Source organism: Rana temporaria, chromosome 8, assembly GCF_905171775.1.
Source record: "Rana temporaria chromosome 8, aRanTem1.1, whole genome shotgun sequence".
Taxonomy (NCBI): Eukaryota; Metazoa; Chordata; class Amphibia; order Anura; family Ranidae; genus Rana; species Rana temporaria.
The window spans coordinates 8,827,305-8,854,469 of record NC_053496.1 but is presented as its reverse complement, the minus strand read 5'-3'; the positions used below and the strand labels follow the sequence as shown (position 1 = coordinate 8,854,469).

General features: G+C 47.7%; 1 protein-coding gene across 3 annotated transcripts in view; it reads left to right on the top strand.

Annotated features, from left to right (window-relative positions):
* Positions 1 to 27,165, top strand: part of CRTAC1 (cartilage acidic protein 1) — a 738,783-nt gene that overhangs the window by 554,684 nt on the left and 156,934 nt on the right. For all 3 annotated transcript variants that reach the window (XM_040361273.1, XM_040361276.1, XM_040361274.1), the window contains exon 6: positions 15,845 to 15,979. In XM_040361273.1, the coding sequence (XP_040217207.1) occupies positions 15,845 to 15,979 (135 nt within the window). The remainder of the gene's footprint in view (positions 1 to 15,844; positions 15,980 to 27,165) is intronic.

The window sequence follows — 27,165 nt, the reverse complement described above, 5'->3', positions numbered from 1 at the left end:
GGAACTAAGGGACAGTGCTCAGAGGTGGATAGGAGGTGGAACCAAAGGACGGGGCTCAGAGGTGGGTCAGGGGTGGAACCAAAGACGGTGCTCAGAGGTGGGTAGGGGGTGGAACCAAAGGACGGTGCTCAGAAGTGGGTATGGGGTGGAACCAAAGGACGGGGCTCAGAGGTAGGTAGGAGGTGGAACCAAAGGATGGTGCTTAGAGGTAGGCAGGGGGAGGAACCAAAGGATAGGGCAGAGAGGTGGGCAGGGGGAGGAACCAAATGACAGTGCTCAGAAGTGGGTATGGGGTGGAACCAAAGGACGGGGGTTAGAGGTGGGTAAGGGGTGGAACTAAGGGACAGTGCTCAAAGGGGGGTAGGAGGTGGAACCAAAGGACGGGGCTCAGAGGTGGGTGGGGGTGGAACCAACGACGGTGCTCAGAGGTGGGGGGTAGGGGGTGGAACCAAAGGATGAGGCTCAGAGGTGGGTAGGGGCAGAGACAAGAGATAACTGAGAGAAAAAAAAGCCCTGCTCAAACTGTGCTACAAAACGCATTGCTATAAATCAGCATCTTTCTTATTAATTTGTTGTTGGTTGAATTATTTTTGGAAAGATTCCAAATAAAACATTTGTTCTCATGTAAATAGCTAGAAAAGTCTGAATAAAGATATGTCATTAATTTAAAACTGTTTACATGTAATTTCCAGGCCACGCCTCTCTTGCACCTTTCAGTTCACTTTTTTTTTAGGTCGGCACTTGATGATGACATTAATTAGTTTGGTGAAATAGTCGGAGTTACCCCCGGTGAACGGCTCGGGGTAAAATATTTTTTTGCTGTGCGCGGTAACGGACAATTTTCCACGGACCAAGTTAATTATGGAAAACGCTTCTTTATTCACAAGGTACTGCGCCGCTTCCTTTGGTCTCGGGTTTCAGACAACTGTGTTTGCCGATTAATGAGTCCTGGAAAGCCGTATTTTATTTTAATATGACATCAGAGAAACATTAGACTTGTTTTTATACTTCCTTGCCAAGTGCAGATATTAATTCCAGCTTCCCCCCCGTTTATGTGATTAGTTTACACTATATTCTTGGAAATAGCCGCGGCCGCCTCTGCCGCCGCGTTCCTCCGACGGCCAACTGCGCCTCCCTGATCTCCTATTTTCTCAGCTGATTATCTCCAGAAATCTAAACCCGCTAATTATTCACAAGTCGCCCCAGCCATTGGCTGGAAAAAAAAGTTACACTTCGCAGTCAAGGCGACTTGCGCTTTTTATCAGACTAGAATGGATAGCGAGGTAATGGAACACAAATCCATCCTGCGACAATTTGGCACCCGCGATCGGCCTTAATAGATTTTAAGTAATTTCTCTATTATGGTTCCATTGTCTGCTGATTTATCCACCGTCATTAATTAGAAACTAGGGTTGCCATGGTTACGGCTAATTGTGTGCTATGAACAGCTTGAGACGTTAACCAATTGCAATCAGCAAATTAGATTGAGAAAATTCTCCCGGAATGGGGAACGTGTCAAAGGCGGGAAGACGGATGCCCGGGGCTTTGTGAGCCTGCATACTTATTCGGTTTCAGCCCGGACTTATTGATATCGCCGTAATCAACTTTACCGCCTATAACTTACTCCTTATGATGGGCTGTATCAATATTGTTTGACACTTCATATTGCCGAGTCACCACAGCAAGAACAAATATTCATTAGCTCCATTCATCCTGGAAATGTATCATTGTCTCTCTCTCCAGTGTTTGGAGACTTTATAGACATTAAATATCCAGAGAGACGTTTTATGTACATTTTAGTTTATACATACAGAGTGCACCCAGGAAAGTATTCACAGTGCTTCACTTTTTCTACATTTTTGTCCGGCCCTTCAGTGCCCGTAATTAATTCAGTGCCCCCCATCCAGCCCCGTGATACCAGCCGCTCGCCGCTGTGCTCTACACCTGTGTAAGACAGGAGAGTTCTATTTACACAGTGTGTGTTTTTTGTTCGTGGGGTGGGGTGCAGGAGGGGCCGAGGTCAGAGGACACTATAGGGGCAGGAGGGGCAGAGGATAGAGGACACTATAGGGGTAGAGGACATTATGGGGCAGAGGTCAGAGAACATAGCACACCAAGGGGGCAGAGGACACTATAGGGGCAGGAGGAGCAGAGGTCAGAGGACACTATAGGGGAAGAGGGCAGAGGATACTTTGGGAGCAGAGGGCAGAGGACACTATGGGGGCAGAGGACACTATGGGGCAGAAGACAGAGGACACTATGGGGGCAGAGGACACTATGGGGTCAGAGGAAACTATGGGGACAGAGGACAGAGGAGACTATAGGGGCTGGGGACACTATGGGGGCAGAGGACACAATGGGGGCAGAGGACACTATGGGGGCAGGCAGAGGACAGAGGAGACTATAGGGGCTGGGGACACTAATGGGGCAGAGGACACTATGGGGGCAGGCAGAGGACAGAGGAGACTATAGAGGCTGGGGACCCTATGGGGGCAGAGGACACGATAGGGGCCGAGGACACTATGGGGGCAGGCAGAGGAAAGAGGAGACTATAGGGGCTGGGGACACTATGGGGGCAGAGGACACTATGGGGGCAGGCAGAGGACAGAGGAGACTATAGGGGCTGGGGACACTATGGGGGCAGAGGACACTATGGGGGCAGGCAGAGGACAGAGGAGACTATAGGGGCTGGGGAAACTATGGGGACAGAGGACACGATGGGGGCAGAGGACACTATGGGGGCAGGCAGAGGACAGAGGAGACTATAGGGGCTGGGGACACTATTGGGGCAGAGGACACTATGAGGGCAGGCAGAGGACAGAGGAGACTATAGGGGCTGGCGACACTATGGGGCAGGCAGAGGACAGAGGAGACTATATGGGCTGGGGACACTATGGGGGCAGAGGACACTATGGGGGCAGGCAGAGGACAGAGGAGACTATAGGGGCTGGGGAAACTATGGGGGCAGAGGACACTATGGGGGCAGAGGACAGATGACACTATGGAGACAGAGGACAGAGGTCACTACGGGGGCAGAGGGCACTATGGGGGCAGAGGAAACTATGGGGGCAAAGGACAGAAGGCACTATAGGGACAGAGGACACTATGGGGGCAGGCAGAGGACAGAGGAGACTATAAGGGCTGGGGACACTATGGGGGCAGGCAGAGGACACTATAGGGGCTGCGGAAACTATCAGGGCAGAGGACACTATGGGATCAGAGGACAGACGACACTATGGAGACAGAGGACAGAGGTCACCACAAGGGCAGAGGACACTATGGGGGCAGAGGACAGACGACACTATGGAGACAGAGGACAGAGGTCACTACGGAGGCAGAGGACACTATGGGGCAGAGGAAACTATGGGGGCAAAGGACAGAAGGCACTATAGGGACAGAGGACACTATGGGGGCAGAGGACAGAGGACACCCCTCGACTTCTTCTCCCGTCCTCTCTTCCCATCCGTTTCAGCCAATCAGGTGACAGGTAATAGACCCGAGCAACTGATTGGCTGAGAGGCGGTTCAGTGTTTAGAACGTGAATATTAATTTGCTTTCTTAACACAGCGCTGAGTGAACAGCGAGCGCCCAGCATGGCGCCCGCTATTCACCTTTTTAGACGCTTATTAGAGCCTATGGCTTTAATCAGGTACTTCCAATAAATACCCCGCCACTGTGATTTAGGTGCCCGGCAGTCCGAAAAGGGGTCGGGCACCTGAATAGGGGGTGGCAGCGGTGACCATAGATAGATTTATGCAATGCATGAATCTATCTATGGCGAGAGAGAGGTGGCAGGAGAGAGAGGGCAGCGCCCGTGCGCCCTTAATGGACACACCGCCACTGGGATATCTTGTTTGTGTGCCATTTGTTCTGTATACAGTATTGCATAAGCCTCTGCCATATATTATATACACTTGTTCAAACATATTAAAATAGAAAGCATTAGCTGCTGTCTGGTCTTGCGAGGTTTAATTAGAATGAACATATTTCCTATTACCAAGCAGATATTTTGTTAATTCAATGCAAGTGTAACTTTTTTTTTTTTTCTATAAAGTTATTTCATTTTGAAGGCTGCAATAAAAGAATAAAATGAGCAGCAATACAGAATTTCCAGTTTGTACCGATTAAAATAGAATGTAAAAAAAAAGAAGAAAAAAGACACAGCAAATGTCAGTTGATAATAATCATCTATAATAAAGCCGTTATCAATTGGACTCAATTAGCTTCTGCCAAACGAACATCATAAGCAGGAAAACCTCCAACAAGTCAGCATGTAAATTGTAGCACTTTAGCACGGAGAGATTCTGTGAAGACAATTTACATTATTCGTTTTGTGCTCTTTGTATCTAGACATCTAATTAACTAAAAGGCTAAAAGAGCGCATCATCTAACAAGTACCTGGGGGCTGTGGAGTGAAGTACTATTCACGGTGCCTGGGGGGTGCAAAACTGCAATCCTTCCAGTGGCAGTGCGTCCATAAAGGGCCACTGTGCCCATCAAACGCAGCCACTGTGCCCATCAATTGTCACCACTGTACCATGCTATCAAATGCAGCCACTGTGCCATCAATTATCGCCACTGTGCCAACAATTGTCACCACTGTGCCATCAATTTTTTTTGCCACTGTGCCATGTCAAACGCAGCCACTTTGCCATGCCATCAAACGCAGCAACTTTGCCATGCCATCAAACACAGCCACTGTGCCATCAATTGCTACCACTGTGCCCATCAATTGTCACCACTGTGCCATGCCATCAAATGCAGCCACTGTGCCATCAATTGTCGCCACTGTGCCAACAATTGTCGCCACTGTGCCATGCCAAGCGCAGCCACTGTGCCATCAAACGCAGCCACTGTGCCATGCCATCAAACGCAGCAACTGTGCCATCAATTGTTACCACTGTGCCATCAATTGTCGCCACTGTGCCCATTGTCACCACTGTGCCATGCCATCAAACGCAGCCACTGTGCCATCAATTGTCGCCACTGTGCCAACAATTGTCACCACTGTGCCATCAATTGTCGCCACTGTGCCATGCCAAATGCAGCCACTGTGCCATGCCACCAAACGCAGCCCCTGTGCCATCAATTGTCGCCACTGTGCCCATTGTCACCACTGTGCCATGCCATCAAGCGCAGCCACTGTGCCATCAATTATCGCCACTGTGCCAACAATTGTCACCACTGTGCCATCAATTGTCGCCACTGTGCCATGTCAAACGCAGCCACTTTGCCATGCCATCAAACGCAGCCACTGTGCCATGCCATCAAACGCAGCCACTGTGCCATCAATTGCTACCACTGTGCCATCAATTGTCGCCACCGTGCCATCAATTGTCGCCACTGTGTCATCAATTGTCGCCACTGTGCCCATTGTCACCACTGTGCCATGCCATCAAACGCAGCCACTGTGCCATCAATTATCGCCACTGTGCCAACATTTGTCACCACTGTGCCATTAATTGTCGCCACTTTGCCATGCCATCAAACGCAGCCACTTGGCCATGCCATCAAACGCAGCCACTGTGCCATCAATTGCTACCACTGTGCCATCAATTGTCGCCACTGTGCCATCAATTGTCACCACTGTGCCCATCAATTGTCACCACTGTGCCCATCAATTGTCACCACTGTGCCATGCCATCAAACGCAGCCACTGTGCCATCAAATGTCGCCACTGTGCCATCAATTGTCACCACTGTGCCATGCCAAACGCAGCCACTGTGCCATCAAACGCAGCCACTGTGCCATCAATTGTTACCACTGTGCCATCAATTATCGCCAATGTGCCATCAATTGTCACCACTGTGCCCATAAATTGTCACCACTGTGCCATGCCAAACGCACCCACTGTGCCATCAATTGTCACCACTGTGCCCTGTAAAATGCTGCCAGATCCATGCATTGTATTTAGTGGCGGTGCAGGAGCGAGAGGGGGCGGCGCTCCTGCGCCCTCTATGGACGCACCGCCACTTCTCCTGTCAACTGTCTATCACCATAGATAGATTCAAGCATTGCATGAATCTATCTATGGTCGCTGCTGCCACCCCCCTATTCAGGTGCCCGACTCCTTGTTGGGCACCTGAATTACAGCAGTGGGGTGTTTTTTGGAAGCACCTGATTAGAGCCATAGGCGTCCAAAAAGGTGAACAGCCGGTGCCATGCTGGGCGATCGCAGTTCACTCAGCGTTGTGTTAGGAAAGCGCTGGACAGGTAAGTGTCTATATTTTAAAAGTCAGCAGCTGCAGTATTTGTAGCTGCTGGCTTTAAAAAAAAAATTGGGTGGACCTCAGCTTCTAAGGACCGAGCCTCTATCTGAGATTTGTTGTTTACAAGTTAAAACATTTGTGAAAGATAATGTTACACCGAGTAAATTGATACCCAACATGTCACGCTTCAAAATTGCGCCCGCTAGTGGAATGGCGACAAACTTTTACCCTTAAAAATCTCCATAGGTGACGTTTAAAAAATTCTACAGGGTGCATGTTTTGAGTTACAGAGGAGGTCTAGAATTATTGCTCTTGATCTAACGATCGCAGTGATACCTCACATGTGTGGTTTTCATATGTGGGTGCAGCTCACGTATGCGTTCGCTTCTGCATGCAAAATCGGCGGGACGGGGCGTGTTTAAAAATGAAATAAAATGTTTTCTTATTTATTTTACCTTTTTATTGAAAATTTTTACACTGTACTTTGAAAAAATAATTGTGTCACTTTTATTCCTTTTCCAGGGGATGTTTACATTAATTAATAGAAAAAAGCATGACAGATCCTCTTAAATATGAGATCTGGAGGTCGAAAAGACCTCACACCTCTACACTAAAATGCAATAAAAAAAAAATAAAAAAACATTTTGTCATAAAAAAAAAAATGTCCCTTTAAGAGCTGTGGGCGGAAGTGATGTTTTGACGTGGCTTCCTCCCTGCTATGGTATGGAGACGGGTGGGGGCCATCTTCCCCCTCACTCGTCATTAGGGTGACCACATTTCCAAACTACAATTCAGGGACACCCCCCCCCTTCCCAAAAATCACAGCACAGTGATTGGACACAAGAGGCGGGATTTATGATTTCTCGAATCACAAACAAGGGGCGGGGATTGTGCTCCTCCAGGCATTCCCGGCCAGGACAAGTACTGTCAGTGAATAAAGCGGTGATGTGGCAGCCTTTTTGGTGGGGCATCAGATTGGCTCGGGGGGGGGCTGTGTCAGTTTCATTCCGGGACAATACATTGTCCCGGAATGAAACTGACACAGCCCCCTCCGAGCCAATCTGAGTTGCCCGGGACAGACTTGCAAAATGCGGGACTGTCCCAGGCAATCCAGGACACCTGGTCAGCCTAGTCTCCATACCCAGCCACCAGAAGCAGGGCCATCTTCATAACATCATGGGCCCCTGGGCAAAGCGATGCTCTGGGGGTCCCTACAATGGGGATAAGTCCAGGTAAACAGAAATCAAGTAGGTAGGAGGTAGGGGATATCTAGGGTGTAGAGGGGTCAGAGTGCTGGGGGGATATCTGGGGTGTAGAGGGGTCAGAGTGCTGGGGGGATATCTGGGGTGTAGAGGGGTCAGAGTGCTGGGGGGGATATCTGGGGTGTAGAGGGGTCAGAGTGCTGGGGGGATATCTGGGGTGTAGAGGGGTCAGAGTGCTGGGGGGATATCTGGGGTGTAGAGGGGTCAGAGTGCTGGGGGGGATATCTGGGGTGTAGAGGGGTCAGAGTGCTGGGGGGATATCTGGGGTGTAGAGGAGTCAGAGTGCTGGGGGGATATCTGGGGTGTAGAGGGGTCAGAGTGCTGGGGGATATCTGGGGTGTAGAGGGGTCAGAGTGCTGGGGGATATCTGGGGTGTAGAGGGGTCAGAGTGCTGGGGGGATATCTGGGGTGTAGAGAGGTCAGAGTGCTGGGGGGATATCTGGGGTGTAGAGGGGTCAGAGTGCTGGGGGGATATCTGGGGTGTAGAGGGATCAGAGTGCTGGGGGGATATCTGGGGTGTAGAGGGGTCAGAGTGCTGGGGAGATATCTGGGGTGTAGAGGGGTCAGAGTGCTGGGGGATATCTGGGGTGTAGAGGGGTCAGAGTGCTGGGGGATATCTGGGGTGTAGAGGGGTCAGAGTGCTGGGGGGATATCTGGGGTGTAGAGAGGTCAGAGTGCTGGGGGGGATATCTGGGGTGTAGAGGGGTCAGAGTGCTGGGGGGATATCTGGGGTGTAGAGGGGTCAGAGTGCTGGTGGGGGATATCTGGGGTGTAGAGGGGTCAGAGTGCTGGGGGATATCTGGGGTGTAGAGGGGTCAGAGTGCTGGGGGGGGGGTATCTGGGGTGTAGAGGGGTCAGATTGCTGGGGGGGGGGATATCTGTGGTGTAGAGGGGTCAGAGTGCTGGGGGATATCTGGGGTGTAGAGGGGTCAGAGTGCTGGGGGGGGGGGTATCTGGGGTGTAGAGGGGTCAGATTGCTGGGGGGGGGGATATCTGGGGTGTAGAGGGATCAGAGTGCTGGGGGGATATCTGGGGTGTAGAGGGGTCAGAGTGCTGGTGGGGGATATCTGGGGTGTAGAGGGGTCAGAGTGCTGGTGGGGGATATCTGTGGTGTAGAGGGGTCAGAGTGCTGGGGGATATCTAGGGTGTAGAGGGGTCAGAGTGCTGGGGGGGATATCTGGGGTGTAGAGAGGTCAGAGTGCTGGGGGGGATATCTGGGGTGTAGAGGGGTCAGAGTGCTGGGGGGATATCTGGGGTGTAGAGAGGTCAGAGTGCTGGGGGGATATCTGGGGTGTAGAGAGGTCAGAGTGCTGGGGGGATATCTGGGATGTAGAGGGGTCAGAGTGCTGGGGGGATATCTGGGGTGTAGAGGGGCCAGAGTGCTGGGGAGATATCTGGGGTGTAGAGGGGTCAGAGTGCTGGGGGGATATCTGGGGTGTAGAGGGGTCAGAGTGCTGGGGTAAATCTGGGATGTAGAGGGGTCAGAGTGCTGGGGGGATATCTGGGGTGTAGATGGGTCAGAGTGCTGGGGGGATATCTGGGGTGTAGATGGGTCAGAGTGCTGGTGGGGGATATCTGGGGTGTAGAGGGGTCAGAGTGCTGGGGGGATATCTGGGGAGTAGAGGGGTCAGAGTGCTGGGGGGGATATCTGGGGTGTAGAGGGGTCAGAGTGCTGGGGGTAAATCTGGGGAGTAGAGGGGTCAGAGTGCTGGGGGGATATCTGGGATGTAGAGGGGTCAGAGTGCTGGGGGGATATCTGGGGTGTAGAGGGGTCAGAGTGCTGGGGGGATATCTGGGGTGTAGAGGGGTAAGAGTGCTGGGGGGATATCTGGGGTGTAGAGGGGTCAGAGTGCTGGGGGGATATCTGGGGTATAGAGGGGTCAGAGTGCTGGGGGGATATCTGGATATCTTTCAGAAGTAAATGGAATGAAATGGTTAATCTGTGCAGACATCTACACAATGGAAGATTAAATAATATAATGTGCTGGAAGAAAAGACGTCTCTGGCTGTGAGATGACATTTTTCATTGGAATGAGTGAAGAGGGAGAAAAAGAGAAATAAATGAGAGAAATAATACCAAGTAGAGAGAACGGGAAGAGTAAAGAGGAGGTGGGGGCGGGGCTGTGAATGAACTTGAAACATAAATAGGTAGGGAAGGGATTCACAGACACATTATATTATTAAATCTTCCATTGTGTAGACGTCTGCACAGATTAACCACTCCATTTCATTTACTTCTGGAGCTCCGCAATGTTGACATGTTGGCATCGTTGCCATTTGTTCTTTTTTGCAATAAAAAAAAAAACGATTTACAAGAAAAATGCCCGAGGCCTGAGAAGACATGAGGGATGCTTCAAAATCACCTAAAAATGCCCATGTGTAACTGGGGGAGTGGCGTGAGACTTCTCATTCACCTGCACAGCCTTGGTTTCTAGGGACGTTGCCTCCAGACTTCCAGCACAAAGAGACAGATCTTGGTCGGGAGTGGGGGGGGGGGGTGCAAAGAACAGATAATGGTCACATGATTGCCAATCCTTGCTGCCCCCTGGCTAGCTGCCATAACCCCGGTATCCTCTTTTTCAGCCGGCGGTCCGGTTTCCGATAATGGGGGTTTCTGTGGCGAATTCGCCGCAAGATCACTTTTATCGGCGGCAGGAGAATGCCTCCCCCTCCTGCCGTTCTCCTGTGCCCTCTGCCTCTTACCGGACCGTCAGCAGTGGCGGAGGCGATCCAGTCCTTCTGGTCTTAATGAGAGGGCACACCTGGGCACTGCCCAGGGGTCCCAGCTGCATGGGGGGGGCCTGCCCTCCTGCCCTTTTTCCAAAGCATTTTGGGGGATATTTATTATAGCGAAAAATATTTTTTTATTTTTTTAAATTGTCGTTCCTTTTTTGCTTATGGTCGTAAAGTGGTAAATTATGCCGCCGGGAGATTATATATATATAAGACATTGTTAAAAACAAACCATTTTTATTTGAAAGGATAGACTTAATTGTTCCATAAAATGTAGAAAAGCAAATACAAGACATTAGAACCTTAAATGTAATTATAGAGGTGTTGCAATATTCAATGAGAGTAGCGTGTGTGACCTACGCGTTTCATGGATTCCTCTCTGCTTCATCAGGATCTTGAATACCTCATATGTGCTTAACCAAGAATAGAATGCTTATCCTGGCTGCAAGGTGGACATGGATCCTCACCCAGGGGTAAACAAAGTGCCGACTGGCCCATGGGAGGCCCCTAAGGCACACCCAAATCTAATAAAAAAGGCAAGGCAGCTATGATAAAGGCTTTTTTAGTCTAAAACTCTTCAGTGTTTTCTTTTGTATCTTTAACTCTTTAATATGAAATAAAAAAAAAGATGCCACTGGATTCTCACCTGGTTGTTGACTTTATTGAGGATTACAAGGCAAGGCATGCCTGTTGTATGGCAACCGCTAGCGGAAAAACTCACTGGACTGGTAATGGAAATTATTCGATTCCCAACAATCACAGCAGTATGACAACAAGCAAAGGGCCCAGAAGCAATTCCCAACCAACCGGTGTTGGATGATGTTGGTGTTTCCAGCGTTGTATGATGTTGGTGTTTCCAGCATTGGACAATGTTGGTGTTTCCAGTGGTGAATAAAGTTGGTGTTTCCAGCGTTGGATGTTGTTGGTGTTTCCAGCATTGGACAATGTTGGTGTTTCCAGCATTGGACAATGTTGGTGTTTCCAGTGGTGAATGATGTTGGTGTTTTCGGTGTTGGATGATGTTGGTGTTTCCAGCGTTGGATGATGTTGGTGTTTCCAGCGTTGGATGATGTCGGTGTTTCCAGCGTTGGATGATGTTGGCAATTTCGGTGTTGGATGAAGTTTGTGTTTCCAGCGTTGGATGATGTTGGTGTTTTTCAGTGCTGGATGATGTTGGTGTTTTCAGCGTTGGATGTTGTTGGTGTTTTCGGTGTTGGATGATGTTGGTGTTTCCGGCATTGGATGATGTTGGTGTTTCCAGCGTTGGATGACGTTGGTGTTTCCAGCGTTGGATGATGTTGGTGTTTCCAGCGTTGGATGTTGTTGGTGTTTCCAGCGTTGGATGTTGTTGGTATTTCCAGCGTTGGATGATGTTGGTGTTTCCAGCATTGGATGATGTTGGTGTTTCCAGCGTTGGATGATGTTGGTGTTTCCAGCGTTGGATGATGTTGGTGTTTCCAGCATTGGGTGATGTTGGTGTTTCCAGCATTGGGTGATGTTGGTGTTTCCAGCGTTTTATGATATTGGTGTTTCCAGCGTTGGGTGATGTTGGTGTTTACAGCGTCGGATGATGTTAGAGTTTCCAGCGTTGGATGATGTTGGTGTTTCTAGCGTTGGATGATGTTGGTATTTCCAGCGTTGGATGATGTTGGTGTTTCCAGCGTTGGATGATGTTGGTATTTCCAGCGTTGGATGACGTTGGTGTTTCCAGCGTTGGATGATGTTGGTGTTTCTAGCGTTGGATGATGTTGGTATTTCCAGCGTTGGATGATGTTGGTGTTTCCAGCGTTGGGTGATGTAGGTGTTTACAGCATTGGATGATGTTGGTGTTTCCAGCGTTGGGTGATGTTGGTGTTTCCAGTGTTGGGTGATGTTTTTGTTTCCAGCGTTGGATGATGTTTCCAGCATTGAATGATGTTGGTGTTTCCAGTGTTGGATGATGTTGGTGTTTCCAGTGTTGGATGATGTTGGTGTTTCCAGCGTTGGATGATGTTGGTGATTCCAGCGTTGGATGATGTTGGTGTTTCCAGCGTTGGATGATGTTGGTGTTTCCAGCGTTGGATGATGTTGGTGTTTCCAGCGTTGGATGATGTTGGTGTTTCCAGTGTTGGGTGATGTTTTTGTTTCCAGCGTTGGATGATGTTTCCAGCATTGAATGATGTTGGTGTTTCCAGCGTTGGGTGATGTTGGTGTTTCCAGCGTTGGGTGATGTTGGTGTTTCCAGCGCTGGATGATGTTGGTGTTTCCAGCGTTGGATGATGTTGGTGTTTCCAGCGTTGGATGATGTTGGTGTTTCCAGTGTTGTATGATGTTGGTGCTTCCAGCGTTGGGTGATGTTGGTGTTTCCAGTGTTGGGTGATGTTGGTGTTTCCAGCGTTGGATGATGTTGGTGTTTCCAGTGTTGGGTGATGTTGGTGTTTCCAGCGTTGGATGATGTTGGTGTTTCCAGCGTTGAGTGATGTAGGTGTTTACAGCGTTGGGTGATGTTGGTGTTTCCAGTGTTGCGTGATGTTGGTGTTTCCAGCGTTGGATGATGTTGGTGTTTCCAGTGTTGGATGATGTTGGTGTTTCCAGCGTTGGGTGATGTTGGTGTTTCCAGTGTTGGGTGATGTTGGTGTTTCCAGCGTTGGATGATGTTGGTGTTTCCAGCGTTGAGTGATGTAGGTGTTTACAGCGTTGGGTGATGTTGGTGTTTCCAGTGTTGCGTGATGTTGGTGTTTCCAGCGTTGGATGATGTTGGTGTTTCCAGTGTTGGATGATGTTGGTGTTTCCAGCGTTGGGTGATGTTGGTGTTTCCAGCGTTGGATGATGTTGGTGTTTCCAGCGTTGGATGATGTTGGTGTTTCCAGCGTTGGGTGATGTAGGTGTTTACAGCGTTGGATGTTGTTGGTGTTTCCAGCGTTGGATGATGTTGGCGTTTCCAGCTTTGGGTGATGTTGGTGTTTCCAGCGTTGGATGATGTTGGTGTTTCCAGCGTTGGATGATGTTGGTGTTTCCAGCGTTGGGTGATGTTGGTGTTTCCAGCGTTGGATGATGTTGGTGTTTCCAGCGTTGGATGATGTTGGTGTTTCCAGCGTTGGATGATGTTGGTGTTTCCAGCGTTGGATGATGTTGGTGTTTCCAGTGTTGGGTGATGTTTTTGTTTCCAGCGTTGGATGATGTTTCCAGCATTGAATGATGTTGGTGTTTCCAGCGTTGGGTGATGTTGGTGTTTCCAGCGTTGGGTGATGTTGGTGTTTCCAGCGCTGGATGATGTTGGTGTTTCCAGCGTTGGATGATGTTGGTGTTTCCAGCGTTGGATGATGTTGGTGTTTCCAGTGTTGTATGATGTTGGTGCTTCCAGCGTTGGGTGATGTTGGTGTTTCCAGTGTTGGGTGATGTTGGTGTTTCCAGCGTTGGATGATGTTGGTGTTTCCAGTGTTGGGTGATGTTGGTGTTTCCAGCGTTGGATGATGTTGGTGTTTCCAGCGTTGAGTGATGTAGGTGTTTACAGCGTTGGGTGATGTTGGTGTTTCCAGTGTTGCGTGATGTTGGTGTTTCCAGCGTTGGATGATGTTGGTGTTTCCAGTGTTGGATGATGTTGGTGTTTCCAGCGTTGGGTGATGTTGGTGTTTCCAGTGTTGGGTGATGTTGGTGTTTCCAGCGTTGGATGATGTTGGTGTTTCCAGCGTTGAGTGATGTAGGTGTTTACAGCGTTGGGTGATGTTGGTGTTTCCAGTGTTGCGTGATGTTGGTGTTTCCAGCGTTGGATGATGTTGGTGTTTCCAGTGTTGGATGATGTTGGTGTTTCCAGCGTTGGGTGATGTTGGTGTTTCCAGCGTTGGATGATGTTGGTGTTTCCAGCGTTGGATGATGTTGGTGTTTCCAGCGTTGGGTGATGTAGGTGTTTACAGCGTTGGATGTTGTTGGTGTTTCCAGCGTTGGATGATGTTGGCGTTTCCAGCTTTGGGTGATGTTGGTGTTTCCAGCGTTGGATGATGTTGGTGTTTCCAGCGTTGGATGATGTTGGTGTTTCCAGCGTTGGGTGATGTTGGTGTTTCCAGCGTTGGGTGATGTAGGTGTTTACAGCGTTGGATAATGTTGGTGTTTCCCAGCGTTGGATGATGTTGGTGTTTCCAGCGTTGGATGATGTTGGTGTTTCCAGCGTTGGATGATGTTGGTGTTTCCAGCGTTGGATGATGTTGGTGTTTCCAGTGTTGGGTGGTGTTTTTGTTTCCAGAGTTGGATGATGTTTCCAGCATTGAATGATGTTGGTGTTTCCAGCGTTGGGTGATGTTGGTGTTTCCAGCGTTGGATGATGTTGGTGTTTCCAGCGTTGGATAATGTTGGTGTTTCCCAGCGTTGGATGATGTTGGTGTTTCCAGCGTTGGATGATGTTGGTATTTCCAGCGTTGGATGATGTTGGTGTTTCCAGCGTTGGATGATGTTGGTGCTTCCAGCGTTGGGTGATGTTGGTGTTTCCAGTGTTGGGTGATGTTGGTGTTTCCAGCGTTGGGTGATGTTGGTGTTTCCAGCGTTGGGTGATGTTGGTGTTTCCAGCGTTGGATGATGTTGGTGTTTCCAGCGTTGGGTGATGTTGGTGTTTCCAGCGTTGGGTGATGTAGGTGTTTACAGCGTTGGATAATGTTGGTGTTTCCCAGCGTTGGATGATGTTGGTGTTTCCAGCGTTGGATGATGTTGGTGTTTCCAGCGTTGGATGATGTTGGTGTTTCCAGCGTTGGATGATGTTGGTGTTTCCAGTGTTGGGTGGTGTTTTTGTTTCCAGAGTTGGATGATGTTTCCAGCATTGAATGATGTTGGTGTTTCCAGCGTTGGGTGATGTTGGTGTTTCCAGCGTTGGATGATGTTGGTGTTTCCAGCGTTGGATAATGTTGGTGTTTCCCAGCGTTGGATGATGTTGGTGTTTCCAGCGTTGGATGATGTTGGTATTTCCAGCGTTGGATGATGTTGGTGTTTCCAGCGTTGGATGATGTTGGTGCTTCCAGCGTTGGGTGATGTTGGTGTTTCCAGTGTTGGGTGATGTTGGTGTTTCCAGCGTTGGGTGATGTTGGTGTTTCCAGCGTTGGGTGATACCCGAGCCACCCGTGGGGTATCTACGCCACTCCCGGCACCTTCTCCATCCCCCTTCCGCTGTCTTCTGGTAGACACACGGGTCCCAAGAGACAGCAGGGGCCAGTGGGATAGCGCAGCGCGAGTCGCGCATGCACAGTAGGGAACTAGGAAGTGAAGCCGCAGGATGGCAGCGGCGGCGGCACCTGAGCGCCGAGTAATAGATCGGCTTTGTGTGCCGACATCGTGGGAGCCCAGGACAGGTAAATGTCCTTATTTTAAAAGTCAGCAGCTGCAGTATTTGTAGCTGCTATCTTTTAAAATAAAAAACAATTGGCGGACCTCCGCTTTAAGGCGAGTGCACCCCCTCCACATACTAGCAACCCCAATAAGTGCAAAATGCTTATTTTTTTTTCTCCGTGTCTTCAGCATGCTCTGTGTACTGTGGTGACAGGTTCTCTTGGAGATGATCTCATTGTACATTCCCTTGTCTATAGACATTGCACTCGTACCACCTTCTCTATTCCTCTCATGTTGGTTGATGATTACCCTCGTTTCTTGCTCATTACTCTCTCGGTTGACTTTCTCTAGGTGGACGTGGAGTCACGGTCGGGCCGATCCTGAGCTCAGCCGCGTCTGACATTTTCTGTGACAATGAGAACGGTCCCAACTTCCTCTTCCAGAACAAAGGCGATGGCACCTTCGTAGACATGGCGGCCAGTGCGGGTAAGAATGTTCCGTGTTTGTCTTTCTCTTCTTTTTCCGTAGCGGCTTAATTTCTCTAATTACCCAACGCAGGTTTATATGTTATTTTTATTTGATGGGTCTGTGATGGGAATTTACACGGAAAGGTTAATTAATAGTCACATTGGAGTTGCGGCACGCACATGTGTATCTCAGCGTGAGAAGCGCTTAACTAATTCCACGGCTTACCGTGATTGTCTCATGAATACGATACATTAATATTCCGCAAGAAGAAAACAATCTAAGAAGATTTTTCTCTTTAATGAAGAAAAAATCTCCAAATCTGACTCTTTTTGTGAGTGTTGTATCGCAAAACTAGCAGAATTCAAGCTAATGGGGTGTGCAGTACCGTATTTGGCCTGAGATGAGGGGGCACTTTATCGGCGTATAACGCGCACCTTTTTCCCCTTAAAATCAGGGGAAAATTGTGGGTGCGTGATATACGCCGATACTGCTGTTCCTGTGCGCCGCCGCTGACATATACGGAGCGCAGTACACTCGGGTACACTCATCTAGGCCCGGTTCTGCTCGCGGTCACGCCCTGTCCCGCCTACTAGCCTTTATGCGAGAGGAGCCGAGCGTGGCCGAGCCTAGCTGAGTGTACCCGAGTGTACTGCGCTCGGTATATGTCGGCGGCGGCGCTCAGAGACAGCGCGGGAGAAGTGGAGAGGACACCACCAAGGCCGCAGACGGACGCCGGACCGGACAAGGCCGCCAATGGACGTGCAATGGAGGGGCATTTAGACTGTAAGTATTTCTTTTTTTTTTTCTTAGAATTCCCTTCTAGGTTTGGGGTGCACACTATACGCCGGTGCGCGCTTTACCCCGATAAATACGGTAACTATTAAATTATAGGTATTGGAATTTCCTTTCAAATTTGGCTGTTAGTGAACGTAATGAATACAAATATATCTGAAGTTATGAATTATCCGAAATAAATAATGCTGCATCTAAACTAATAGAATGGAACAAATTGATGATAAATAATAATATTAATAAAAAGTTTTTATTATTATTGTTTATTATTATTAATTTGTTACGTTCCATTAGTTTAAGATACGGCATTCGTTATTTCGGATAATTTGTAACTTTGGATAAATTCGCATTCGTTACGTTCACTAACAGCCAAATTTGAAAGGAAATTCCACTACCTATAATTTAATAGTTAGTAATAGCCAAGTTATTGTTAGTTAGTTATTATTTCAGATTTTCAAATTTTCAGGGGTTTTCAAATTTTCTAATTTTCTAATTTTGGAATTTTCACATTTTCAAATTTCTGAAATTTTGAATTTTTGAAATTCCAAATTAGCGAAATTTCTAATTTCCGAATTTTTTAATTTCTGAATTATTTAATTTTCAAAGTTTTGAATTCATGAATTTTCGAATTAACAAATTTACGATTATTAGATTTTACAAACATTCGGAAAAATGTGTTAAACAGGTTTTCCTTAATTTGGATATTTCCGAATTAACAAATTTGTCTAAATTCGTAAAAAAAATTAAGATTTTTGGAACAAAACTAATTGCACATGTCGAATAGCCATTTGCAGTGTGATGGAAAGCTTGGCACCTCGCTTAGGTGTTTCTGACAAACAGTGCCTCCTAAACTCCAAACCCTTCCAGCAGACTGAGAGCTAATACCAGCCCTTGTACCCCCAAGCATCGTTCAAAGACCAGATGTTGGGATAAGTACCAAAGAATAACTTTATTGAAAAGAAATACAGGTTTTTATAGAAATCAAAGGTATGTCAATCACCAAATGAACAATAAAACCGAATATTATCCAAAACATCACACAATGATTTAGGCCAGTGCTTCCCAACCCTGGGCTAGATTCAGCAATGAATTACGCCGGTGTATCTATAGATACGCCGTGTAAATTCAAAGCTGCGCCGGCGTATCTTTTTTCTGTATTCAGAAAGCAAGATACGCCGACATTAGCCTAAGATCCGACTGGCGTAAGTCTCTTACACCGTCGTATCTTAGGGTGCATATTTACGCTGGCCGCTAGGTGGCGCTTCCGTAGTTTTCGGCGTAGAATATGCAAATGACCTAGATACGCTGATTCACAAATTTACGTATGCCCGGCGCTATTTTTTTATGTCGTTTACATTAGTCTTTTCCGGCGTAAGGTTACTCCTGCTATTAGGAGGCGCACGCAATGTTAAGTATGCCCGTCGTTCTTGTGTCGAAATTTGAATTTTTTACGTCGTTTGCGTAAGTCGTTCGCGAATAGGGCTAGATGTAATTTACGTTCACGTCGAAACCAATGACGTCCTTGCAGCATACTTTGGAGCAATGCACACTGGGAAATTCCACGGACGGCGCATGCGCCGTTCGGGAAAAACGTCAATCACGTCAGGTCACCAAGAATTAACATAAAACACGCCCCCTCATCCACATTTGAATTACGCGCGCTTACGCTGGCCCCATTTACGCTATGCCGCCGTAACTTAGAAGGCAAGTGCTTTGTGAATACAGCACTTGCCTCTCTAACTTACGGCGGCGTAGCGTAAATATGATACGCTGCGCCGCCGTAACAATGCGCGCCCCTACCTGAATCTAGCCTAGTGTTTGGGAATTTCTCTTAGATAAAATAGAACCACTGGTTTAGCAACCAGCTAAAGTTGACACAAGGCTAATCCCATCATAAGGACCATCATAAGGACCTCCAAGAGTTAGCCAAATTAGCCAACAGACAGAAACAATAGGTGACTCAATTAACTAAATTAACAATGGGAATTCACACCTAGGAGGCAGACAATGGTTGGCTCCCAGATTTTCCCAGAAGCCTGCCCTAAGTCACATTTTAGGCATCCTCTGCAATAGGAATTTCAGTTTTGGTCAGATACTCCCTAAAGGTTAAATACTTCTAATAGAATGCAGACCCTGTAGCTTTCCTCATCAGAACACTGAGGGTGCACCAGGTGATTATAATGCACCAGACCTTCCAAGAATGAGTATGCACACAGCTATATTTTTTCACAGAAGAAATTGTTCAGAATCTGCTACAACATTTATTAAAATCCCTGCAATGTGCGTAGATCACCCAGAGGAAGTGTTTGTCCCCATCCCTCACACTGTGCTGCTAGGTCTAGGCATACCCCTCCACCCCACACTGGACAGTGCTGGAGGAACGCCCATTGTGTGGAATGTTGGAGGTTTGCAGGGGGGCTCCTGCAGGCCACATCATGCCGGTTGGAGAAGGTACTTTACATTGCCTGATGCACAGCGACTGTGTTAATTGCCTGAGCCTGACAAGATCTCAGGTATTCTTTCCTTTCAAATAATTAAAAACAATGACTGCAATCAATCTAAAACTTCACTCATTCATAAAATTGGGTTCCATCAGATGTCATAAATGAATAGGCAGAGGCACTGAAAGCAACGGCAGCATCATAAACTGTGCTGATAATAGCTGCTTGCACGTGTTGGAGTATTCATTTTTACTGAAAGAGTCAGAGGGAGGAGGAGCCACCAATCACCCATCCATGTGAAATGTAAGGGGGGCGTGTGATTGGGCAGATGTTGGCCCCAGCTTCTTCTTGGATAGAGCCCCTACTCCCCGATCTGTCCTGGATAGGGCACCTGTTCCCATCAGAGTGCCCCCTACATCTAATATGCCCATCAACGTGTCCCCTTACATCAAATGTTCCCATCAGAGTGTACCCTACATCTAAAATCCCTATCAAAGTGCCTCCTTACATCACATGTCCCCATTAAAGTGTCCCCTACATCTAAAACCCCCATCAAATCAGAGTGTTCCCTACATTCAATATCCCCATCAAAGTGTCCCATAGATCTAAAACCCCCATCAAAGTGCCTCCTTACATCAAATGCCCCCATCAACATGCCCACTCACATTAAATGTTGCTATCAGAGTTCCCCAAAAGATCTATTGTCCCCATCAGAGTGTCCCTTTACATCTAATATTCCCATAAGAGTACCCTTTTTACATCAAATATCCCCATCAGAGGGGTCCCTAAACCTAATATCCCCTTTAGAGTCTCCCCTTATACCAAATGTCCACATGAAAGTGCCCCTTCACATCAACTGTCCCCATCACAGTGCCTGATTACATCAACTGTCCCCATCGGTGTTTTCCACATCTAAAATCCCCATCAAAATCCTCCTTACATGAAATGTATCCATCAGAGTGCCTCCTTACATCAAATGTCCCCATCAGAGTGTCCCCTGCATTCAATATCCCCATCAAAGTGTCCCCTAGATCTAAAACCCCCATCAAAGTGCCCCCCTTTACATTAAATGTCCCCATCAGAGTGTACCCTAAATCTAAAATCCCCATCAAAGTGCCTCCTTACATCAAATGTCCCCATTAAAGTGTCCCCTACATCTAAAACCCCCATCAAAGTGCCTCCTTACATCAAATGCCCCCATCAACATGCCCACTCACATTAAATGTTGCTATCAGAGTTCCCCAAAAGATCTATTGTCCCCATCAGAGTGTCCCTTTACATCTAATATTTCCATAAGAGTACCCTTTTTACATCAAATATCCCCATCAGAGGGGTCCCTAAACCTAATATCCCCTTTAGAGTGTGGGTGTATGTCAGTATGTGTATGTATGCCAGTGTGTGTGTGTGTATGTGTGTCAGTATGTGTATGTATGTCAGTGTGTGTGTATGTGTGTCAGTATGTGTATGTATGCCAGTGTGTGTGTGTATGTGTGTCAGTATGTGTATGTATGCCAGTGTGTGTGTATGTGTGTCAGTATGTGTATGTATGCCAGTGTGTGTGTGTATGTGTGTCAGTATGTGTATGTATGTCAGTGTGTGTGTATGTGTGTGTCAGTATGTGTATGTATGCCAGTGTGTGTGTATGTGTGTCAGTATGTGTATGTATGTCAGTGTGTGTGTATGTGTGTGTCAGTATGTGTATGTATGCCAGTGTGTGTGTATGTGTGTCAGTATGTGTATGTATGCCAGTGTGTGTGTGTGTATGTGTGTCAGTATGTGTATGTATGTCAGTGTGTGTGTATGTGTGTCAGTATGTGTATGTATGCCAGTGTGTGTGTGTATGTGTGTCAGTATGTGTATGTATGCCAGTGTGTGTGTATGTGTGTCAGTATGTGTATGTATGCCAGTGTGTGTGTGTGTATGTGTGTCAGTATGTGTATGTATGCCAGTGTGTGTGTATGTGTGTCAGTATGTGTATGTATGCCAGTGTGTGTGTATGTGTGTCAGTATGTGTATGTATGCCAGTGTGTGTGTATGTGTGTCAGTATGTGTATGTATGCCAGTGTGTGTGTATGTATGTCAGTATGTGTATGTATGCCAGTGTGTGTGTATGTGTGTCAGTATGTGTATGTATTGGCGTTTCCCAATACAAGCTATTATTTTTTTTGTTTTTTAAATCCTGACTCAGTTTGCGAGCGTTGTCTTGCAAAACGAGCAGGATTCAAGCCACAGCATTTGGCCAGAGGTGCGGGGGCGCCGGAGCTGAGCGGAGCTGATCGTAGCCGATCGCAGACAATCTGAGCCGTTCGGAAATACTCAGTTCCCGAGCCTTTCCAAGTTCAGCCGAGCTGTCCTCGAGCCTTTCCAAATATTTCCAAAGGCTCTCCTGCTACCCCCCCCACCTCTGGCCACATGCGGTATTGCATGCCGTAGAAGTTAATGCAGGAAAAAAAATATTTTTGCTTCCATTGACTTCTATGGGGAAACTCGCTTTGATATGCGAGTGCTTTGGATTACGAGCATTCTCCTGGAACGAATTATACTCGTAATCCAAGGTTCCACTGTATTTCTCAATTCTCCAGGTTTTTGAGCACAACTGTATACTGTATATACCCTTCCAGAGTTTCCTCAGAGTGCAGGTGTCTTATGAGGAAGAGGTTTGAGGCAATTATTTCATTAAACCCTCCTCATACACAAAACTAGACAAATGTTTTCGGGTGGGGTTCATGACACAACTGTTGTTGGTTATCGGGAATACGTTGAATTGGATTATCACTGTGGTGGGATTTGTTTTTCGATCACCTGTGTGCCAGAGAAAGGGAAATAATGAGCTTCATTGAGATAGAAGACCTTCTGCTCTCGTAGTGTGGCCTCCATGCTGGGCCTTTCAGCTGTCACTTTGTACTTCTTGTAATGCTCAGCACGTGGCCCATCTGATGTTAGCAGTAAATGGTGGAGAATGCGGGTTCTCCTGGAGCTTGGACCCCTGAGCTGTGTCTCGGGTCAGACTAACATTTCAAGGTAACAAGGAGATCAAATAGGATAAATTTAGCCTAAAGCCCAACTCCGGTGTCACCTGTAATTCTAATTTCCAGCTGTGCCCCCGATCCGACAACGCGGTGCTCAAGTGTCTGTTCCTCGCTCCTTCCCCTCCATGTCCCTCCGAAAATATCTCAGTGCCAGCCATTTTAATGAAGAATTCCAGGCCTGGATATTTTATACTTGGTTTCATTGTTCCTGTTTGGATAAATTATGTATATCCACGTCAGCTCCGGAAGATTTTACCCCCTTTGTGGCCAGGCCATTTTTTTGCTATCCGGCACTGCGCTACTTTAACCACTTGCCGACCAGCCGGCACAACAACAGGTGTTCTCTTGGGTTGAAGTCAGGACTTTGTGCAGGTCAGTCAACTTCCTCCACCCCAAACTCACTCATCCATGTCTTTATGGACCTTGCTTTGTGCACTGATCCAAATCATTTGGTGGAGGGGGGATTATGGTGTGGGGGGTTGTTTTTCAGGGGTTGGGCTTGGCCCCTTAGTTCCAGTGAACGGAACTCTTAAGGGGTCAGCATACTAAAACATTTTGGACCATTTTATGCTCCCATCTTTGTGGTAACAGTTTGGGGACGGCCCCTTCCTGTTATAACATGACGGCTCATTTTTTTGCTATCCGGCACTGCGCTACTTTAACCACTTTCCGACCAGCCGGCACAACATGGCTCGGCTGGGCGAAACAACGTTATGTTACGTTGCTTCGCCCTGTGGCCACTAGAGGCACGAACGTGCACACACCTGCCGCTTTCCCCCAGAGCCGATGCGAGTGGCAGGCAGGTGAGATGATCGCGGGTGCCCGGGGGTGAGCAGCGGGTGCGTGCGAGTGCCCGGAGGTCATCACGCATGCCAGGCACTTGCATCGGTTTCGGGGGCGAGCAGCGGGCGCGTTGCCCGGCGGGCATCGCGCATGCCGGACACTTGCATCGTTTCCGGGGGTGAGTAGCGGGCGGATGCGCGTGCCTCCGGCAGCGCGCGCGCACCCCTAGTGGCCACAGGGCGAAGCGACGTAACATAACGTTGTTTCGCCCAGCCGAGCCATGTTGCCGCAGTAAAACTGCGGCAGCTGGTTGGCAAGTGGTTAAATTAGCACAGTGCCGAAAAGCAAAAAAATGGCCTGGCCACAAAGAGGGTAAAATCTTCCAGCATCTGCGATTGCTCGTGACACAGCGAGAACCAGGAGCTGTGTGTGTGTGTAAACACACAGCTCCCGGTTCTCTTAGGGGAGAAAAGACTGATCGTCTGTTCATACAATGTATGAACAGCGATCTGTCATTTCCCCTAGTAGGTCCCCTCCCCCCTTCATTTAGAACATGCAGAGGGAACACAGTTGACCCCTTGATCGCCCCCTAGTGTTAAATCCTTCCCTGCCAGTGCCATTTTTACAATAATCAGTGCATTTTTATAGCACTGATCACTGTATAGATGTCAATGGTCCCAAAAATGTGTCAAAAGAGTCCGATGTGTCCGCCATAAGGTCGCAGTCACGATAAAAATCGCAGATCGCCGCCATTACTAGTACAAAAAAAATAATAATAATAAAAATGCCATAAAACTATCCCCTATTTTGTAGATGCTATAACTTTTTGCGCAAACCAATCAATATACACTCTATATTGATAGAGCAAGGAGAGGACAGCAGGAGAACACTGCCAGGCAAATCTCTATTCCGCCCTGCAGTGACTTGGAGACGGGTGGGGGCCATCCTCCCCTCCCTCGTCTCCATATCAGGCTAGGGACAGGACCGGATCGCGTTCGCCGCTCCTGACGGCCACGGGAAGCGGCGGAGGGCACCAGAGCGTGGCATGAGGGGGGGGGCCTCTCCTGCTACTGATAAAAGTAGTGATCTTGCGGCGAATCTGCCACAGAGACCACTTTTATATGAAAGAGAACCGCCAGCTCTTGAAGAGGATGCCGGGGTTATGGTAGCTAGCTTCTAGCATAACAACGATATTCCTCTTCAAATACAGGACGTACACATATAGTCGTCCGGCGGGAAGCAAGTGGTTAAATGATATAATACATAACATGTTAACCACTTCTCCACCGAGGGCGTCATATGACGTCCTCGACTTTGTGCGGTGATATCTGAATGATGGGGGCAGCTACAGGCTTTATTCAGAGATCAATGTTTTCTGCCGGCGATTCTGTGCACGATAAGAACGATCATAGCGGCAGTTCCGCCACTTGATCATTCTTCTAGGCGGCGGGAGGGGACGTTACCCCCCTCCCACCCGCCGCCATCCGGTGCTTCTCCGAGCTCTCCCATGCCATCAGGGGCCCGGAGAATGATTGGGCCAGCGGCAGCTCACGACGATAGAGATTTCCGGTGACCAAATGGTCACCAGTCATCTCTATGACCGTCGGAGGCCCGGGCGCGACATTGTGACGTCACGCCCGGGTACCCGGAAGTAAACAAAGCCGCAATCGCAGCTGTCGGCATGTGATCGGTGAATTTTTTTCACGATCTCATGCTTTCAAGCCTGGAGGAGAGATGTGAGGGTCTTATTGACCCCACATCTCTCCTTAAAGAGGACCTGTCACAATGATTCCTATTACAAGAGATGTTTACATTCCTTGTAATAGGAATAAAAGTGATAAAAAAAATGTAAAAAAAGTGTAAAAAATAAAATAAATACATTTAAAACGCCCCTGTCCCCGGTAGCTCGCACTCAGAAGCGAACACGCCTGTAAATCCCGCCCACATATGTAAATGCCGTTAAAACCCCACATGTGAGGTATCGCCGCGTGCGTGTGCAACAGTTCTCTGTAGCACTAGACCTCCTCTGTAACTCGAAAATAATAACCTGTTAACAAATTTAAAGCGTCGCCTATGGAGATTTGTAAGTACCGAAGTTTGGCGCCATTCCATGAGTGTGCGCAATTTTAAAGTGTGACACGTTGGGTATCTATTTACTCGGCGTAACCTCACCTTTCACATTATACAAAAAAATTGGACTGACTTTACTGTTTTTTATTTTTTAATTCCCCCCAAAAAAGGCATTTGAAAAATGATTGCGCAAATACCGTGCGAGATAAAAAGTTGCAATGACCGCCATTTTATTCCCTAGGGTGTCTACTAATATATATATATATATATATATATATATATATATATATATATATAATGTTTGGGGGTTCCGATTAATTTCCTAGCAAAAAAATGATGATTTTTACATGAAGGAGAGAAGCGCCAGAATAGGCGCGGTATTGAGGTGGTTAAATAATCTTTTCACATAAGAAATAATGATAAACGTATCCATTTATATTTAATAGTGACAATAATATGAATAAAGAACATTTTGTTCCAGGAAATTTTTAATTTTGTTCTAAACATCATTACCGAGCAAAATGGAAACTTTGGGCCAGATTCACATACATTTGCGGCCGTGTAACGTAACCCGTTTACGTTACACCGCCGCAAGTTTCCAGTTTTAGTGCCCGATCCACAAAGCACTTACCTGGAAACTTGCGGCGGTGTATCGTAAATACGTCCGGCGCAAGGCGGGCCAATTCAAATGGGCGTGTGCCATTTATATTAGGCGCGCTCCCGCGCCGGACCTACTGCGCATGCTCCGTTTCGCAATTCCCGTCGTGCTTTGCGCGCAGTGACGTTATTTTTTCGAACGGGCGTAGAGTAATTCCGTATTCCCGGACGGCTTACGCAAACGACGTTCATTTTTAAATTTCGCCGCGGGAACGACGGCCATACTTTAGACAGCAATACGATTGCTGTGTAAAGTTAGGGCACCGAAAACGACGACTAACTTTGCAACGGGAAACTAGACTAGCGGCGACGTAGCGAACGCGAAAATCCGTCGTGGATCGCCGTAACTCCTAATTTGCATTCCCGACGCTGGTTTACGACGAAAACTCCCCCCAGCGGCGGCCGCGGTACTGCATCCTAAGATCCGACAGTGTAAAACAATTACACCTGTCGGATCTTAGGGATATCTATGCGTAACTGATTCTATGAATCAGGCGCATAGATAGAAACAGAGATACGACGGAGTATCAGGAGATACGCCGTCGTATCTCTTTTGTGAATCTGGCGCTTTATTTTTAGGAGAAAAGTTGAATTGTATTGAACATTGCGGTTGTTTTCATACATTTGCTGCGTTTCGCCTCATGTGGCTTTGTTTCCTCTTTGTGTGTTCTGGTTTCGGATGCGGCTTTATTGTTGATCTGTATAAACATCGGTGGGGAGGTGTGAATTGGAGTCAAAACTTTTAATTAAATTTAATGATTTGCATGAATCCATAGGGCACCCCGGCAGCTTTACCAGAAGCTCATTATTGTTTCCAGCAAAGAACGCTTCCGGTGTTAATGATAAACTGCCACGTCGGGGGTTAAATCCTGGGCTGAGGGTTTGCATGGTCTCTGACCATGCAGAGGTTTCATTTCCTTCAACTCTACTGGGAAGGCCGTCCACAAGGTTTAGGAGGGTGCCTATGGGAATGTTTGACCAGAAGCGCATTTGTGAGATAAGGCACTGATGTTGGATGAGAAGGCCTGGGCTCTCATCACAAAGGTGTTCTATCGGTTGAGGTCAGGACTCTGTGCAGGTCAGTCAACTTCCTCCACCCCAAACTCGCTCATCCATGTCTTTATGGACCTTGCTTTGTGCACTGGTCCAAATCATTTGGTGGAGGGGGGATTATGGTGTTGGGTTGTTTTTCAGGGGTTGGGTTGGCCTCTTAGTTCCAGTGAACGGAACTCTTAAGACTTCAGCATACCAAGACATTTTGGACCGTTGTATGCTCCCATCTTTGTGGGAACAGTTTGGGGACGGCCCCTTCCTGTTCCAACATGACAGCTCACCAGTGCACAAAGCAAGGTCCATAAAGACATGGATGAGCGAGTTTGGGGTGGAGGAACCTGACTGGCCTGCACAGAGTCCTGACCTCAACCCGATAGAA